Here is a 20,655-nt window from a genome sequence, read left to right on the forward strand (position 1 = left end):
CTCGATTTTTCAAGTTTTATTTGTAAGTGTCGTTAATGAAGTTTTATTTATATATTAGCGTACATGTATAGTTTCTAGTTTATTTGATTGCATGCGTGTATAAACTTTTTAATTTGCACTTAAATTTTTTAAATTATAAAAGTACGTTGAAAAATCCTCTATATATAATATTTTTATAAAAAATAAAAATATTTAACCTACAGTGAAAATAATTTTTTTATATAGAATTCAAATAAACATCAAGCAAAGGTATCTCTAACTACAAATTCTCGTGCAATAGCATTAAGATTTTTGTTATTTAACATCATTGCTAACAACTCAACTTTGTTTTTTAATCAAAAAAGAAAAAGGCCCAGTGGCCTGAGAAGGAAGGAATGGACAGCCATCTCTTAGCTTGAGACCAGGGAGATTATACATGAAAATGCAAGAGATATGTTATTCCATACATACTTTATTATTCCTCGAGTCATAATTATAATAACAAGGAGCATATTAATTGTACAACGCCTGAAAACCAAAATCTATTACTGCTAATTAATTGGATTTAGACTCGGCTTAACATAGAAACCGGCCGACTGGGCACGCCGATCGATCATATCCCTTCACCTTCAAGAAACTGATTTTCTCCACATGAGAGGAGTTTTATTTTTGCCTCTCACTAGCTTTGTCTTCAAGTCCACGGGAGTTTGTATCCCACAACCCACCTCTCCTTCTCCTTCATTACTCTCTTCAATCTTTTCAACAACACTAAAATTTTTACTTTTCATTGAAGGCATGACATTCCCAAGCTTCTTCCACCTGAAAAACCCTTTCTTCTTCTCCCACGACCTTTCCATTTGCGCTTGCATGGCATAGCATTGGCTTTGTAGCCTATGCACATCTTCTCTGAGCTTCCTTACCTCTGTTTGTTGCACGCTCATTTCACGTTTCGAAAGGCACCTAGCCGGGGCCTCAAGCCCTGTGTAGGGGCTTCTAGTTCCACTAAATGACCCGCTCCAATCCATTTGTCGATTAAGTTTGGTATGCTCGGAGAAGAGGACTTGGATCACAGCACGAACGGGCAATCGTTCATTCTGGGCAGCATGGAGTGATGCTTCCTGGGAGAGTTTTCGGCTATCAATTAATCTAAAAAGAACCTTTCTTTCATGCTTTGACACTCCAGGATGTGCCTGAGATCAGAAGAGAGCATTAATTTATCATCATCAAGGTACTTCAAAAATACCAATCCATAAATATTCCAGTCACAGAATACTAGAAACTAAATAATTTCTCTAGACGAAAATGTATAGAGAATATCCATCTTTTATTTGGATAGTCAGGGCTCAAGCTTGTAGCAAGTACCGAGTCCCACTCCATTAATGAGGGAGATTTCAGATGCAGGCTTGTGAAAAAAACATAATAGTGAATTGAATGCTTATACACTCTGATTGATGCTGTTAATATTGATCTCATGATGCATAAAGAAAGATGTCAAATGCCAATATAATTCAACACTGACACCACCCTTCATGTCAAGTTGCTCCTGCTCTGCAACAACGCCACCCCACCCCACCACTGAATTGTTCTGATGAAGAATCTTCTGCTGCTGACAGAAACCCCACACAGCAGCAGTCATTTTTATATTTTTTGTTCCTGTAGCTTAATTGAACCAAGAAACTCTGCCTAGACCACAACCTGCTTACCAACTGAGACTAACCATGTACTAATCGGCTCGTGTGAAACAGGCTTGCCTTTCTTGGTCCAGAGGCACTGACTTAGGTAAAGGTACAAGCAAGTGTACGTTTGCACTAATTAACTGAAGAAATAAAAAGAAAATTACACACAAAATAATTAATTAACATTACTGACTACTTACTTTAAGATAAGTATCAATGGCACGGTATAAACCATCATCTGTGGCGCGGGAATGACTTGGGAGAGCACCAGCAAGAGCAACAAACTCGGCTAAATTCAAATTAGAATCCACAGCAGCTTCTGCTAAGTAAGAATCAACAAGCTTAGCTACCTTAATTAAGGCAGCATCACTTTTGGCAACCTCATCTAAATTAACAAACCTCCCCACTAGACGAATTATTAGCTCGACGTCTAGCAATGTCCCGCAAGTGTGACTGAACGACGGTATCATTAGCTCTTTCAGTGAAGCTTGGTCAAGTTGCCATGAAATCATCTTTTCAAGCTCAGCTCTATATGTAGGCTCCACACCGACCATGTTTGCAATCCGGAGAAGGCGTAAGAGGAAGTTACATGGGATGGAATCCTTCTCCGGAGGCAGGATTCCTACCAGGGTTTCGACGAAAAATCTCTTTTTCATCCACGAAGTTGTGACACTCTCTGGGGATTCTGCAAAGTTTGCAAGTCCCTTGTCTGTACTAGGATGGTGATCATCAGAGAGGTCTGGTAGCCACTTTGATGCATAATGAGCTATGATTGAACCAATAAGGTCTGGACGGACACCCTTAGCCTTAATTCCGGCTAGGGTCTTGACAAAATAGTCCATATCAAGGATGCATGCATCGTCGAACCAGTGTTCGGCGGCTAAATGGGATGTCTTTGATCCTGAGAAAAGGAGAAATTCTGGGAAAGAGGCCTTCTTCATTTTGGTGGAAGAGTAGTCAAGCATTTTTGAGAAGGACTAATATATACTGTTGGTAGCTCTTAGCTTATACAAGAGGTTTTCATGCTAAAGTATAATCTCTTGTAATACTGCAAGTGGAAAAAACATCCGATGCAATAATTGATGTTACCCTCGTAAAATCTGGGCAAACATTAATTGATCTTTGCTGTGAATGAGAATAAATGTACGTACATATTTAAGGATGATATAAATCGAGGGTCTAGACTTAGAGATGAAGATTCTTGTCTTTCTATTGTGGTTATGAGCTTGAATGGATGGATGAAGGGGAAGAAGGATAAGAAGAGGGTACAGAAGGAGAGGAGAAGACAAATTCTCTTCAATGCTAATATTCCTTCCTATGACGCCTCCTGGCTTATTCTCTTCCACGGAGGATAAAATTAATTATAATAACACCATATCATACATGTATGGGCTAGGCTGAAAGATACTTGAAACTGAATCCCTCCCTCTCTCTCTCTCTCTCTCTCTCTCTCTCTATATATATATATATATATATATATATATATATATATAGAGAGAGAGAGAGAGAGAGAGAGAGAGAGAGAATTAGGAAACAAATTGCAGAAAGACCATCCTATTGATGCCTGTAGTGTGCTGTCATCTACGAAAAGACTTCAATTTCTTCCACCCAAGCAATCAGAGCTACTACTCGAAGCTTCATGCATATACTCGGAAGCATCCAAATAAGGGGTTGAATCCTATACGGATCACGAGAAAGCATAGAAAAGAGTTATCACTTTATTTCTGTTAATTTGATTAGCAATATCTAAACTTCAATGTCCCCCAAAGAGCTTGAGATCTATGTAGTGGAGTTTAAATTGAGCCAGAGTGTGTATTTTTTATAAAAATTTAGAATAGTGAGAATTTTATTCGTTAATGTAAATTTTTAAAATATACTTTCTGAATGATATTTTTTAAATTAAAAAAATATTTAAATTTCAAGAACATATTATAATTAAGATCAATATCGATGACCTATGACGGGAGCTCAGAGTCTACAACAACACAGATGTTAAAAATGATAATGTAACTAATAGTAATTTTAAAATATATATTAAAATAATATTTTTTTTATTTTTTAAAATTTATTTTTAACATTAATATATCAAGATAATTTAAAAATATAAAAAAACTAAGCAAAAAAATTTAAAACTTTTTAAAACGGTGGTGGAACTGCCACCCAAAACATATTATTTATATTGAAAAATATATATATATAGACCATTAATATTTTATTTCAGTTTTTATGTTACATTATATATTCTATTATTTATACAGCCAATAATACTTTTCATATTAAGTTCGGAATGTATAAATTTAGTCAACAAAAAAATTCTAAAATTAAACATAAAACTAAAATATTTCAAATACAAACTTAATTAATATAAACGACATTAATCTAAACAAGTAACTTAAATATTAATAATTAATAAGCTTATTCTAAGCTCTTAAGCCAAGAATTCCTTCTGAACAAGCTTAATTTGATCTAAGTATTCGATACATCATCAAGACTCTTCAATACATTCATACACACACTCGGCAGTTGAATATCTTATGGATCAAACAAAGGGTTTGTCGCTTGATTTATCATTTCTTGGTATTTTTTTTGCTGTAGCTAAATTTCATATAATTATTTTGTAAATTTATGTGAAACAATTGATATTATCATTACAAGAAAATGCCTAAAATATTTTACAAAGATCGCAATGGACGCCTAAATAAAAAATATTCTTCACTTTTTAATATTATAATTTAATAAATTGATCTAGTTAGGCAACACATTATCTTCTCGCCCACAACTTCTAGGTTAGTACAACTCAACTCCTATTTAAATTTATGAATTATCTTCTTTTCAATACACTCTAGGAATAAATCAACTCCCACCTAAATTTTAGAACTATCTTTTACCAAAATAAATTTTAGAAAAAACTCAACTATTGCCTAGATTGTGGAATTATCTTCACATATTCTATTAAGTTGTATTTAAGATGTATGGTCTATAAATTATTCATCCATATTATTACATTAAACTTTTGAAGGGTGAACTTTAGAATAATTAGAAGAAAAAAAATTAAGGATGGGATAAGAAAAGGTAGAGATATTAGCCAGAGACCAAGTTTAAATACAGTAACACTTGTTTGGTTTTGTTAAATTAATAGTTTTAAAGTGTGTTGTAGAGCTTAGAGTGATATATATAATAAAGTCTCATAGAGATCGAGTGACAAATACATGTTCTAACTAAAGAGAAATTAGTATCCATATACTCATGTTGGCTCATTTTAGGGTCTTGAATCAACTAGTACGTCAAACCTCATAAATCAAATTTCTCCAATGCCTTTTACGGTAATAATTCCAAGTCTATAACTTTTGGTTTTTCCCTTTCAAAAAACTTATGACAACTGCAATGACAGTGGCAAATCAACGTTCTCAAGTACATCATTCTTCGTTAGAATACCCCTAATTCTAAATCTTAAAGTTAATATACTTGAAAGCAAATCCTTTACAAAACAAATTAAAAGCCTAGAATTCAAAGAAAAAAAAACTTAACAAAATAGATAATGCAACACACCAAGTAAAAGATAAGAAGAAGTTGAACATAACTTCGATTCATTCTCTTTCATTTGTGAAGAATAGCAACAACAGCTTCTTCAATTTATTTTCTTTTATTGATGTTGAAGCATAATGAGAATACGGTAAGATATAATAATACACACACACTCAACTCCTACATAAATTTTGGAACTAACTCCTTGCCAAAATAGATTTTAGGAAAAAACTCAACTTCTAAATGAATTTGGGAATTATCTTTGTATATTGTATTAAATTGTATTTAAGTTATGTGGTCTACAAATTATTCATCCATAGTATCACATCATTAACTTTTGAAGGGTGAACTTTAGGATAATTGGAAAAGAAACTGAGGATGGGGTTAGAAAAAACATAAATATTAGTCAGAGGTCAAGTTCAAATATAACAACCTTTGTTTTATTTTACTAAATCAATGGCTTTAAAGTGTGTCATAGAGCTTAGAGTGGTAGATATAATAAAGTCTTATGGTGACAAGCGATAAATACATGTTCTGACTAAAGAGAAATGAGTGTTTATATAGTCAAGTTGGCTCATTTTAGGGTCTTAAATCAATTGGTGGGTCAAACCTCATGAATCGAATTTTTTCGATGCCTTTTTCAATAATAATTTCAGGTCTAAAATTTTTTTGTTGTTTCCTTCTTCAAAACCTATGATAACCGTAATGACAATGAAAATTTAGCATTCATCAAGCACATAATTCTCAACTCGAATGCCTCTAATTTCAAATCTTAAACTCAATACACTTCAAAGTCAATCCCCACAAAAACAAATTAAAATCCTAGAATCCAAGGAAAGGCAACTTAACAAAATAGAAAATGCAACACACCAAATAAGTAAAAGAGAAGAAAATTTTGGACATACATCCGATTTGTTATCTTTTAATTACAAAGAATAGCAACAACAACTTCTTTAGTTTTTTTTTATTGATGAATTATAGTGAGAATACAGTAAAAAGAGAAGTGAGAAAGAAAATTTAGGGTTCAGATATGTGTGTGTTTGTGCGTGTGTGTGTGAACCCTAAATTTTGAAACTATCTTTTTTCTAAAAAAAAATTAGGAAAAAATTAACTCCTACCTGAATTTAGAAAATGTCTTTAAATATTATATTAAATTATATTTAAGATGCATGGTCTATGAATTATTCATCTATAATATCGCATTATAAACTTTTAAAGGGTGAACTTTAGAATCACTAAAAAAAAAAAACTAAGGATTGGATTAGAAGAGGCAAGGATATTAGTTAGATGCCAAGTTAAAATATAGCAATCCTTGACTGGTTTTGCTGAATCAATGGTTTTATAGCGTGTCTTAGAGCTTAGAATGGTATGTATAATAAAGTTTTATGGTGGATGAAGGAAAAATGCATGTTCTAACTAAAGAGGAATTAGTGTCCATATACTCAAATTAGTTCATTTTAGGATCTTAAATCAACTAGTAAGTCAAACCGCATAAAACAAAATTTTCTAACGCCTTTTTTATTAATAATTCCATGTCTTTAACTTTTTGGTTGTTCTATTCTTAAAAACATATGATAACTGTCATGACAATGACAAATCAACATTTGTCAAGTACACCATTAATGCCCCCAATTCCAAATCTTAAAGGTAATATACTTTAAAGCCAATCCCCACAAAAAAAAAAAATTATAACCCAAGAATCCAAGGAAAGGAAATTTAACAAAATAAAAGGTGTAACACACCAAACAAGTAAAAGATAAGAAGTTGAACGTACCTTCAATTTATTCTCTCTCAATTATGAAGAATAAAAACAACAATTTCTTCAATTTCTTTTCTTCTATAAATTGTAAAAGCACGATGAGAATACAAAAGGAAGACAAGTGAGACTAAAAAATTAGGATTTAGATATAATAATAGACATACACACACTCAACTACCTAAATTTTAGAACTATCTTCTTTTCAAAATTCAACTCCTACCTAAATTTGGGAATATATATATATATATATATATATATATATATATATATATATATATAAAGCTTATATTTAAGATGTATGGCCTATAAACTATTCATCTATGGTATTGCATCGTGAACTTTAGGATATTTGAAAAAGAAACTGAAGATGGGATCAGAAAAGACAAATATATTAATTAGAGGCCAAGTTGAAATATGGCAATACTTGTTTGGTTTTGCTGAATCAATAGCTTTAAAGTTTGTATTAGAGCTTATACTGGTGGATATAATAAAATCTTATTTTTTATGGGCAACAAATACATGTTCTAACTAAAGAGAAGTTAGTGTCTATATATTCAAGTTGATTTATTTAAAGGTCTTAAATCAATTGGGTCAAACCTCATGAACCAAATTTCTCCAACGCCTCACTAATAATTACAGGTCTATAACTTTTTTGTTGTTCCTTTCTTAAAAACCTATAACATCTATAATGACAACGGTAAATCAACATTTGTCATGTACATCATTCTCAACTAAAATACCCTAAATTTCAAATCCTAAAATTCATATACTTGAAAATCAATCTCCTCAAAAAAAATTTTGAAACCCTAGAATCCAAGAAAAAATTACTTAACAAAATAGACAATGCAACACACCAAGCAAGTAAAAGATAAGCAAAAGCTCAACATACCTTCATTTCGTTCTTTTTCATTTGTGAACAATGATAGCTTCTTCAAATTTTATTCTTTTATAGATGACAGAAGCACAATAGGATTGTAACAAGAAGAGAAGTGAGAGTGAAAAATTAAGGTTAGGATATAAGTGTGTGTATTGGATATATTTGTAATTAATTGAACATTTAAAAGTATTTTTATCCAAAAATAATTTATTAATAAGAAAGGTTAGGAGAAGCATCTTTTTTTATTTGTTAGAAAATCTTGGAAAACATCAAGCATTTTGGTGGAAAAACCAAAAGGTCTTTCTTTTTTCCAATTTGTAAAAGTAAATTATGTGAATTCAAACTCCTTTTTCCATGTTCTTCTCTCTATTTTTCTAGGCAACCTTGGCATCTCTAATGTGTGCAATTTATACTCTAATTATTATTATTATTATTATTATTATTAACAAAGTCAATGTTTTACCAAATGAGTACTTTTGATTTAGATGAGAAACTCGAAAATTATTTAAGTTCCTAGTTCACTAACAAAAAGAAAACAATACCTAGTTTAAGTTTTTGCTTTTGTCTTGCTTGATTTTTTTAATTGTCACTTTCTTTACTTCTCCAACACATTTCTCCTCTCCATGCACCCATTTCTCTTACCTTTGCCTTCCTTTTTTTTTTTTGCCTCTAATTTTGAACCAAAATTTCAATTCCAATCAATTCTTTAATTTATCTCATCTCTTAAACAAGCAAACAAATTATTTGCCCTTTTTTTTTCATTAGTTCTTTTCGGATCAACTACTCAATAGCCCACACCTTACTTTTCTTTTCTGTTTTCACTAACATCTTGCTCACTTTATCTTTAAAACCCAAAATCCCAAGCTTAAACCATTAAAAAAAAAAAAACATGTTTCTTCTTCTTGTTGTTTTAAAACCTAAATTTTATGGGCCAGATTGTTGATGTGTGATCTCATACTATCTCTTCCCTTTCCTAGTCTCTTTGTATCCCTTTCTAGATTACCAATAAGTTATTCAATTTCAAAATTCAAGTGCGTATGATTCGAATTTGTTTTGCTTGTTTCAAAAGCAAAATTGATAATTTGTTACAAATTGGTTTGTTAAGCTATTTTTTTACTTCATTTTACTATAAGTCATGTTTAAGATTCAAGTTAGAATCTTGTTCTCATTAAAATGTAACTGAAATGAGGGAGATTGAAAAGGAAAGAATAATGAATTTTCTTTTAAGAACTTGTTTGATATTGTGGTAATGTTTGATTTTCAAAGTGTTTTTTGTTTGGAAATACATTGAAATAATATTTTTTATTTTTTAAAATTTATTTTTGATATTAGCATATCAAAACTATTTAAAAACATTCAAAATCATTATTTTAAAATAAAAAAAACATTAATTTTTTTTAAAACGAACATTTCCTGAAAATTATCAACATTCAAAATTGAATTTAGTTTTATTACATGTATTGTTTATTTAGTTTTATTTGAGAGTATTTAAAATTATGATACCAGTTGCTTTTTAAAATATTTTTTTTTTCAAAACATATCAAAATAATATTTTTATTATTTTTAAAATTTTATTTTTGATATTATTACATCAAAATGATATGAAAATATCAAAAATATATTAATTTAAAACAAAAAAAATCAATTTTTTAAAAAAAACACTTCTAAATACCATACGCTTGCCATGTGTGATATGATAGAGATTAGAGAGCGCTGGTTGTCTATTGTAGAACAACTTCTTTTATAGAGACCTTTATCAAAATGAGAGGGGTGGGAAAAAAAGAGAGATGAGTAAGCATATTCTATTATCTCCCCCTCTTCCTCTCTTTCTTTCTTTCTTTCATTGTTCTTCACAAACCATTACTGGAACTTGGCTACCAGCCATGTCCACCATTAAAACTCCTCTGTATATTATCCAGATTGTTCTTTATTCAATTAGACATGCACCACAAAATTATTGTGATTATGATGCCCCCATGATCGATTCATTCCCAAAGTGAAATTATAGTGAAAAAACAGATTTCTATAAATATTTATTCAATTTCAATTCTGCAACAGAGACTAAAAAACTGGACGGACACTGTTGTCAAGGAGAAAGTTGACTTAAAGAACAGCAAGATGCATGCTACCCTTTATCGATTGTTCATTTTCTAAAAATAAATTCCTACAACAAATCAATTCACCTACAAGCGCTTTCTCATTGAGCTCGCCTTATTCTTCCAGAATGCCTCGGCAGAGAATGGAAGAAATATACTAGATGTTACGGGGAGATGTGGGTTCAGATGAACTGCTGGATGGGTCACCTGTTGTTGGATTGAGTGCAGTGCCACTTGAAAGAGAGCCGTTCCCACCTTCTTGAGACACTACAGGGATCTTCACTGCCGCCCTTTCCATCTCCTTCTCGAGCTCTTCTTCCTGGCGCAGAGCAGTAAACTGGGTATCAAGAGACTTGGCTGCACCTAACCATGCAAACACGATTACCAGAAGTATTCCTCCAAGGTAAGGAGTTGAATTGGCAAGCGACCCAAAGGTTAAGATCATAAACTGTTGAATGAGAGCTCCTCCAGACTTCCCCAAAGGATTGCAGACAACATCAATGGCTGCCTTCCCTTTAACCTACAGCACAGATTGGAGAAGCAAAATTAGCACTGAACATCTAGCCATTTTTAAATTCAGTATTCCATATCCTGCATCAAAACTGTCTCAGAATGATTGAAATAGATTGCCAGTTTAAACTACAAAAGCATCTATAACAAGCAAAAGGTCCAAACCTTGGTGTCCTCATCCAAGGGAATATAGGCCATTTCTTTGCATGGATCAAACAAACTGTATTTTGCACTCTTGCTGAAAATGTTTTGCATAGCACCCACGTATACAGCAGCAAGAAGAGGAGTCATCCCAAACTGTGTGAGGGTGGGTGCAAGAGGACCGCCAAACAAGATCAGAGAGAAGAAACCGACTCCTGTTAGAAGCAGGACTGTGGGTGTAATTTTGGCTGCAACTCCCCATCCATATTTGTCAAATATAAATTGACTTAGAAGCATCATCGTGAAAGTTGCTATTCCCGTTGCTGTTGAAAAGTCACCCATAAAGGCAGAGTACTCATTCGGGCTGGGAAACTGTGAAGATGAATGGCAGAGAGGGGAGGGAAAGAGAATCAGTAATCGATAAGCTCAGAGAGAAGAGGACAAGGATGGGATCAGATAAAGTTTACCTGTGCCTTTAGCTTTGATTTCCAGGTAACCTCAACAAGGTTGATGCTAATACCATATGCAACCACCAAAGTCGCAAGATCTCTAATATATCTAGAAGACACAAGGAACTTCAAGCTCTCCATTGTGCTCATCTTCGGCTTTTCCTGCACATGGATTTTCAAAAAGGGAACCTTGTTATAGCATTAAATTACTACGCTGAGTCTTCAAAGTATATGCTCATGAATTGAATCTCATTTGTTAACAAGTGAAAATATATATTATACCAGAACATGCACATGACCCTCTCCAAGTAATAAATTTGATGTGGTTGTACATTTATTGATATAGAGAAAAAATTGGCAAAACAGGTATTCTTTCTTTAGCACGATGGCTTTAGATAATTTGTAAGGATGTTATGACACCCTTCAATTTCTATATACAAGGCACCTTCAAGTTCTGAGACCTTTTTGTTTGTTTTATAAGATCTACAAAATACAGCTTTCCAGCACCTTGAATAAATATTTTTTAAAAAAAAAAGTCCTTGCTAAAGGTAAGCCCATCTAGATAAGTATGTAGCTGGTAAGATGATGTCTCATCACATTTCAGTACCTGTTCCTTAATTAAAGAGTGCCATATTATAAAGAATTGCAGAGTAGCTGGTGAAAAAAATATCCAGTACCAAATTAAAGAATCTAGTAATTATTTCAGGTATGCTATAGTTCAATTTCATAACAAAAAATTAGATTTCACGAGCCACCAGTAACACAAACATATTAACACAAACATATTGCTTTGAGGGTTCATAGAGTCCTTGCAGAAGATTACCTTCTTCTTCATACTGCGGGTTGGTAGAGGAACAAAAGTATTCACCCACCAGTAACACAAACATATAGCAAGCCCCATCAGCACCACAATGCTCATCATTCCTTTGAGGGAGACGGCCCAGCCATCAACACCAGGACCCAAGTTTTTCCTCAAATTTGAGAAGTACTTCACTGTTCGGCCTGAGAAAATCAGAGCAACATTCGCCCCAAGTCCAAAAAGAGGGTAAAACCGTTTTGCTTCATCTACAGTAGTGATCTGCACAATACACACGACATCATTATGTGGAAGCTTTGATCAATATTTACATGCCATTCAGATAGGGAAAAGAAAAGGAAAATTTGAGAACAAGACAATCACATTTACAATTTTCGATGCCTTATAATTTTTTGTGAAACCAGGACTGAACTTAAAGTGCAGAGATTATTCACTCTAACGACAAAATTTATTAGCCAAACCAATTTTACTTCACTCTAACTACTACACTCACAGCCCTTGATATCTCAATTTCATAGCCCATGAATCTCCTTTTAAGCATGGCACGGATGCTGAGGCAATAGGATCCAAGCAAAAACTTGGCATATATTTGCTCTGGATGAAAAAACCAAAGCAGCAGAAATGAAGAGGGAACTTATGAATCGATTGGAAAAATCATTGAGTGAAACATGTAAGCCCTTAAGCAAACTACAACTCAAACTCAGAACAAAACTAAACAACCTTGTTCCGTTTCAGTGCAGCTTTATAACAATCCAAAGAACTATTTATTATAAAAAAGCATAAGTAACATATTAGTGACCTGTCACACGTAGATTTTTCCTTTCTTTTTTTTTAAGAGGAAAAAAAAGAAACGAAATATTAAGACAATTTATATAGCAAAAAAAAAATAACCACAGCTATAAACAATCAAGCAGACAACTTTGAAACTAAAACAAACTTCAAAAGGAAGGATGATTACCTGATTAGCAAATCCCCAGAACAGCACCGATACCACCACACTGCCCCACAATTCAGCCATGACATAGAACAAACAAAAAGTCCAAATCCTCATAATTGCAAGAGGACCAAGAAACCTTGGGCCAAGCACATTGAGAAGTTTATCAGCAAATGCTTCTGGGTGGATATAATTACTGAGTGGATACAAAACAAACCCAAAGGCCCCAAAAAAGGCAATAAAAGGAAGAATTACAGTATAAAAGAGAGCCTGCTTAGACAAGACATTAGCCAATTTTGTATACAATAACATGAACCCAATAGCCATAGGCAAATTCACCCAAGTTTTCAAAAATGGTATGATTTCTGCACTGCTACCTTTGGCCGTCACAACCAACACGTCCTTAGTGTCTCTAAGGATTGTGTAGTTAAAAAGAATACAAAAGAACATTAACCCCAGCGGGATAATTTTTTTGAAAGTCGTAAGCTCAATACCCAAAAACTTTGGTTTATCAGTTTCTTCACCAAACAAAGGCTGTCCATCAGCTGCAGCTGCAGCCTCAGCCCTGCAAATATGCAAGTTTCTATCTTTTGGGAAGAAACCATTTGGTTTTGATACAGAGGTAGGAAATTTTGGAAGCCCATTTGAAGACAAAGAAAACCCAGAAAAGGTTTTAGGTTTTGTAGCAAAAAGCCTCTGCTTTAAGCCCTGTGAAGGGTACAAAACTCTGCCTTTGGGGTTTGGTGGTAGTGAAAGAAGCCCTCTGGTTTGTAACACCGCTTCCATGTCTCTCCCTCTTTGTTTCCCTCTCTCTACCTCTCTTTAGGTCGCTTACAAAACCCAAATCTTTGGTTTTTCAATACGAAAGCATAAGAGAGAGACAGAGATAGAGAGATACGGTGGCCGAAGGAAATTGTATTTGCTCAGATAGAAGAGTAGAGAATTGATATAAATATCATTTTATATCAACAACCTAACAAACCAAACCCTCGTTGTCTTTCAAAAAAAAGAAAATTACTGTATAAAAAAACTTTCGAAAACAAACAGAAAAAAATTATTACCGACAGATTTTTCTTTTTAACAGTTGGTCATAGAAACTAGGGAAGGTTTTCAATCTGTTGGGTAAGAAAGAAGACCAAAAAAAATGGTTCGGAAATCAGAGAACGGGCTCGCCAAGTGGGAGCTGAAGAGGAGAAAAAAGAAGGAAGTGGTGGTGCGGTCAGGGCCTCACGGGCAGGTGCAGGGGACCATAAAAGGAGGAAGTGGGAGCCTCGACTCTTGAGTGCTTTTGTTTATGGCTAGTGTGCCCTTGAGATATTTTTCACTTTTTTAAATCAAACGGGATACATGGGGGGGCATGAAAGCGACACGTGAGAGAGATGCCAAGCTCTACAAGTGTGTGACATCCTCCGTTATCTTTCATTGCCATGGATGTCAATTTAGCCTCAGGATGTACTTATTTACCCAAATCAATTTAGAGGGTGTTTGAAATGTTTTTAAAAAAATTTTATTTTAAAACAATATGTTTTTGATATTTTTAAATTATTTTGATGTGTTAATCTTAAAAATAATTTTTTAAAAATAAAAAAATATTATTGGCATACTTTTCTAAGTAAAAAACACTTTGACAAGTAACCACAATCACACCTCCAAACACCCTTTTAAACGTATAATTTTATTTTTTATATATTTATTTTATCTTATAAATAATAAATATAATATAAATATCGTTAAACTTGATTTGTGATATATGCATTAGTATTATATAAGTATATATTTTATGTATATATAGAATCTTTATAATTTTTAGATATAATATAATATATGTATATTCTAATATTAAAATCACATTCGCTATATATAATGTGTATAATTTTATAATAAGTGTATATCGAATTATAAATGGTATCATGGTAATTGTTTTTTAAAATCGGATGAATATGATATGAATACTTAAGTTGTTTATGCAATAAGTAATAAATAAAATGTAAATATAGTAGAATTTAATCCGTGAATATTAGTTGTCATTTTTATTAATTAGAGATTCACCCACTCCAATCTTCTATGGGTTGCATGGTTGTAATATTTTCTACTGAAATTTTATTTTTTTTATTTATCTTTTAATTTGATTACATTCTTTTACATGTTTGATTTATATTTTTAACATTGGTATTTTTTTTCCAGGTTTTTGATACGTAATTTGATATTTATACTTTCAAAACTATTCTAAAAGTGATAAAAGGAAAGATCAAGAAAGAAAAAAGCTTTGTGAAAATGATACCCAATGTCTAATGATGGGTGGAACAATATCATTCTTACCATGCATGTCTTGTTATGGGTCATCCGTGCATCACCCGTAGATTGCCGGCTGACCTTTGTGTCGTTTTGCAACAGAAGTTTTCAAATCTTTTCTTTTTTTTTTTTTTCTAAATAAGCTAATTAATCTAAGGATGGACATCCTCTTCATCAAATGATTTAATTCTCTCTTTATCAACGGCGTGATTAGGCATGGGTGCTCGTTTCTTGCAAGGTTCTTATGCTTCCCTCTTCAGAATTTAAGATTCTTTGCACTCTAATCTTCAAAGTCAAACCAGGTGGCTTCCCACGCTATAACTTAGTTACGTGTATATAGATTTAGGTAGGAGCAGATAATATTATGGGTGGGATTAATTTTTTAAAAAAAAAATATTTAGATATTATTAAGGAGTTTGCAAAAAAAAAAAAATATATATATATATATATATAAAGATTAATTTAATGCAACTAGATAACTTGTTAAATCAAAAAATAACTTGGGTAATTAAGGGAAAAAATTAATTTGACTAAAAAATATAAGACATCATTTTAAAAAAGATTGAGACGAAAACGGTTGATCAAAATTGCAGGTGTACAAATCATAACAAGTAATAAAGTGAATGAGTTGAGTATTATCCCATGAAGATTTGCAAAAATTATCAATAAATACCAAAATTATTTAATCCCTATTTATTTGATGATTTGATTATAAGAGTTTACGGGACTAAAAAATTAAAACAAATAATTAAATGGTATTGAAATCAAGTTTAACGGATCCTAGGATTTTCAACCTCACCGTGACTAATCCTATGTGAATTTCCCAATTGAATTAATCCTATCGAAATTTCTTTTATATCGTTGATAATCAGGTTTTGGAGTGTATTTGGTATTGCGGTAGCTTTTGTGGTTGTGGTTTGAAAAAAGTTGTTTCATAAAAAGTACTTTTAGTTGAGGTTGGTTTGAAAAAATAAGTGTTTGGTTAAAACTGTGGTTGAAATTGAGGTTGAACAAAAAGTAGTTTAATGTGTTTGGTTAAGAATGCTTTTGAAATTGAGGTTATAAAATAATTTTAAAAAATATATATTAATATTGATGATTTTTAATTTTAATATTGTAGATTTAACTATTGCTATTACATCATGAAATAAATAATACTTTATTTAAAATATTTTTTATTGTTCCATTAAACTACCTACAATTCCATCACGTATGAAATTGAGATTGCGATCAAATTTTGTAAATGCGACGTCGTTAAGCGATCTCTGTCTAATTTATGTAGTCATTGAATAATGTTTAACGCTAATTTTTTGAATAAAACACAATTAAAAATAAAAAAATTATTTTGTTGGATCGGATCTAGTTCAATACATTTTTAGCTTTGAATCGGACAAGTTTCACTATTCATAGAAAAAATAGATGAACAGTGGAGCCATGCTCTTGGTTGCACCACAGTTAATGATGGGACCCACCATTAAAAAATTGTGGTGGAAATGTTACCAAACAGGAAAAATTGTGGTTGCGGGTGAACCTCACCCGCAGCCACAATACCAAACAGTCACTTACTAATTTAATTATTAATCTCTCTCGAGCATCAATGAATTATTTTAACAAGCAAATTTTCTACATCTCTATGAAAAATCTAAACTTGTCTAAATTTATTAGGAACAATAAAACTCTTAATGATTACACAAGTTTCATAGATATTTTTATCATATAGGTTCCTTATGATATTTCAAACAATGACTAAAATATTTATCACTTCTCAATCTCAAATTGAATCATGGATCATGCAAACGATGATCAAACATATACAAGCATTAAATGTAGAATGAAATACTCAACAAATACTAAATTAATTCAATCAACGAGATATTCGTATAATCATAGTTAGGCTAGATCAAAAAGTTTCAAACTAAAGAACTACTTCATAACTAAATTAACATCACTCAAGAGTATAGGAAAATCAGAGAACTGGACGTCTTAAAGGGGTTGTTGTTCTTGGCTTCTCTCTTTCAATTATGATTGCTTCTGCTCATAGATGTCGCCTCCTCTCTCTTGTGGTGTGTTTAAGGTATCAAAAAACATGTGTTAGTTGCTGCCTAGAGGGATTTTTATAGTCTGACTTTATCCTACAAAGGAAAGGAAATCACTCTCTTTCTCTGTCACAAATTCTAACTTTATTTTCTTTCTTGATATTGCAGGCCAGATATATCTGCAATATATTCCCTTATCAACAACTTATTGGATCAACTAAAATCAACCTAGGTTAACATGTAAAAATTACAAGTCAAGCTATAAAAACGTGATAACCTCATAGAAAAAAATCAAAAAATATAGTGAAGTTCAATTCTCAATCAACCTAATGTTTAATAATAAAATTAGAAAAACAATCTATTAAAAAAAAAACCAAGAAAATCGAGTTAACTTATCAAACCCAAATCATGAGATCATGATAACTCAATCTAAAGCAAATAAAAAAAATTATAAAGGTCAATTCTCAATCAAATCAACATTAAATGATGAAATTAGAAGAAAAAAAAGACATGACCTAACCCGATTTAATCTGTCAAACTCTTAACTTAAGTCATAATACTAGGATAACCTCATATAAAGTAAACCGAAACAAATTATAAAGCTTAACTCTCAGTCAACCTAAATGTTGAATGATGAAACTGAGAAAAAAGTTTAATCATAAAAAATAACAAAACAAACTCGAGTCAACAAAGTTAACCTGCAAAATTCTTGACTCAAGTTATGAGATTATGATAACTTTATAGAAAATAAATTAAAATAAATTATAAAGCTCAGCTCCTAATAAATATAATATTAAAGGATGAAATTAAAATAAAAAAATTAATATTCCAATAAAAAGCACTTTGTGAGAGGAGAGAAAAATTGATTTCCTCTTCTTAATTAGTTAATTTATTAAAGATTTTATTTGTAAATTCACATAAAATTACACACACGGTACTTTTAGACAAATTAAAAAAGTAAATAAGAAATAAAGTAGTTACCATCTAGTTTCAAATATAATTAGGATACCTAAAACTAGTCCTGAAGTTGGTTATACCAAGAGGAGAATAAAATTCACCTTAAAGTATCATACCTAAAATAATTTGCTAAGTGTTTGTTTAATTTAAATATCTATTTTTGCAAGTCACACTTTTATACAGAGTCATCCAACTAGTTATATCTATTTATTATTAGGTCAAAAACTAATGAATCCTAAAAATAAAGTGAATTTTGGATTAAAAAATATGAATATATTCAATTACTAACACTTTAAAAATAATTAGAGTTGGACCTGATGATGGATAATAAAATTCAAAGCGTCTAGAAATTCAAATGAATAAAATAAAATACTAACTTAAAAAACCCAACATCCATAAAGAAAATAAATATAATATTTAAAAATATCTTAAATATTAAAATATTAAAAATAAATGCAATCACCATATATGGATCTAACTAATTAAGCAATGGCTTGATGGAAAAACAAAGAAATAGCTCATAAGGTTATTGCCAATGGTATCCTTGAACACGCAGATCCTGGTACACAACTCCAGATAATAATAAAAAGTTAAGAATATTAATTAAAATATAAATAAAATAATACATTAAATATTGATGTATCCATAATATAATTATCGAGGGACATGATAATCAAGGATCACAATATTAAGGAACAAAAATAATCATGGGGCATTTTTTTGGATAAATAAATAGATAACTTAAAATAAATATCATCCTTCAGAAAATATGTAAAATAGATAACTTAAAATGTTTTATATGTAAAATAATTATTGGGAAAATATTTTTCAAGCTAAATATTAAATAATATTTTACATGTAAAATAATTTACACTAAACAAATGGACACTAGATTTGTTCCAATCAATTGATCATGTATTAATGTACTCCAATATTTTAACATTAAGGAATTAAATTTACAATTTTAGCAATAGTTAGGATCATAAATCTAATTTATAATCAAGAGTAAATAAAAATATGGTTTTACATTAAAAAAAATAATCAAAATTGAGCAATAATAAGCTATTATCACACAAGCAAAACAAAACACATATATTCATCATAAAATCACATCAAGTCTAATCGTCACACCTCGGATGATCCAATCAACAATTTCATCCTCGAAAGCCCATCGTGAGGATTTGGACACCACCCTTATTTCACCTCAAAAAGTTCTTGATGGAATCATACCCCCATGACCCAAGGATATATATATATATATATATATATATATATATATATATATATATATATATATATATAAGGGACGAAGCCCACCTTGCGAGTTGTTGATAAATTAGTCGTAAATGATAGCGTGTGTATGCACGCGCAAGCGTGTTCGGTTGCACGTGAATGAGTAGTGTACACGGTCCATTCATCGATGGCTCAACAAAGTCTGGGTTTGTTTTTCATCTATTTTTATGTTTGTGGTAAAACAAACATGGTAAAATATTTGGTAATAAATTAAATTTTGTTTTATATTAGGGGGTTTATTAAAAATGAAGTTTCAAATGTAGTTTTTATATGTTTTTTTAATCGAGTTTTATAAATTTAGTTTGTTTTTGTGTTCCAAAAGTATTTTAAAAAAAAATTAAGAATTTTTTTTTTCTTCAAATTAATATATTTTTAGTGTTTTTAGATTATTTTGATCCGCTGATATCAAAAATAATTTTTAAAAAATAAAAAATATTATTTTAAAGTATTTCCAAATAAAAAATACTCTGAAAAACAAACATAACCATACTTTCACCAAACATTTTATAAATATTAGCATACTACATGTCCATTTCAATTTCAATTGTTTTGAATAAATGTTGTTTCAATTCCCAAGCATGAATTTGATTTTTTTTTAAATTAAACCAATATTTCATCCATAAGATTTTTATATATATATTTTTTCTCAAAATATGTCGAATTGAGCCTCGAAACAAACAGGTATAGTTTTAAAAAATATTTAGCGTATTGGACCAGATACATTACTTGAATTAGATATTGTTTTTCCTTGTATGATAAACAATTGCTAAAAAATTATAAATTTAAATCCTTAATTTTAATATACCAGAGTACATTAATATATCATTGAAACAAATTTAGACACTGTCTATTTTTTTAGTGTGAAATTTTTCATGTAAAATATTTTTTAATATTTGACTTGAAAACTATATTTTAATGGTGATGATTGTGCGAAGGGGTAGTGAGATAGCAATAACAAGGTAGTGGTGAGAGAGGTGATAGTGATGAAATGAAGGTGATGATGATAAGATGAAGGCGGTGATTGAAATAGTTGGATTAGACGGTTATAGTGATAGTGGTAAGGTTACAATATCAAACACACTCTTCGATATGATAAAAAAGATGGTTGAAATAGTTGGATGATATTGTAAATAGACTTGTGAACTATTTTACAAAACTTCATGTGCTAAAAATATTTTTTGATAAATAAACTAAATCTGAAGGTTGATTATAAAATATTTTACATTGACTAGTCTTCATGTAAAATATTTTACAAGAAACAACACATAAAAAAATAAAAAATATTTTCTTGTAAAATATTTTATGAAAAACAAA

At 31.0% G+C, this 20,655-nt stretch overlaps 2 protein-coding genes across 2 annotated transcripts; both read right to left on the minus strand.

The window, feature by feature from the left end:
• Nucleotides 1-409: 409 nt before the first annotated feature.
• LOC133700486 (root phototropism protein 3-like) lies at nt 410-3,019 on the minus strand. Its single transcript, XM_062124025.1, has 2 exons — nt 1,856-3,019; nt 410-1,169 (listed from the first exon to the last, which is right to left on the minus strand). The coding sequence occupies exons 1-2, from the start codon at nt 2,618-2,620 to the stop codon at nt 609-611; spliced, it is 1,326 nt and encodes a 441-aa protein (XP_061980009.1). The 5' UTR covers nt 2,621-3,019; the 3' UTR covers nt 410-608.
• A 6,799-nt stretch (nt 3,020-9,818) lies between these two features.
• On the minus strand, nt 9,819-13,996 carry LOC133701575 (plastidic ATP/ADP-transporter-like). Its single transcript, XM_062125529.1, has 5 exons — nt 12,788-13,996; nt 11,836-12,090; nt 11,031-11,174; nt 10,588-10,935; nt 9,819-10,432 (listed from the first exon to the last, which is right to left on the minus strand). Exons 1-5 carry the CDS (start codon nt 13,547-13,549, stop codon nt 10,070-10,072), a joined length of 1,872 nt encoding a protein of 623 aa, XP_061981513.1. The 5' UTR covers nt 13,550-13,996; the 3' UTR covers nt 9,819-10,069.
• Between the last annotated feature and the right edge of the window lie 6,659 nt (nt 13,997-20,655).

The sequence above is a fragment of the Populus nigra genome, chromosome 8 (assembly GCF_951802175.1).
Source record: "Populus nigra chromosome 8, ddPopNigr1.1, whole genome shotgun sequence".
In the NCBI taxonomy this organism is placed as follows: Eukaryota; Viridiplantae; Streptophyta; class Magnoliopsida; order Malpighiales; family Salicaceae; genus Populus; species Populus nigra.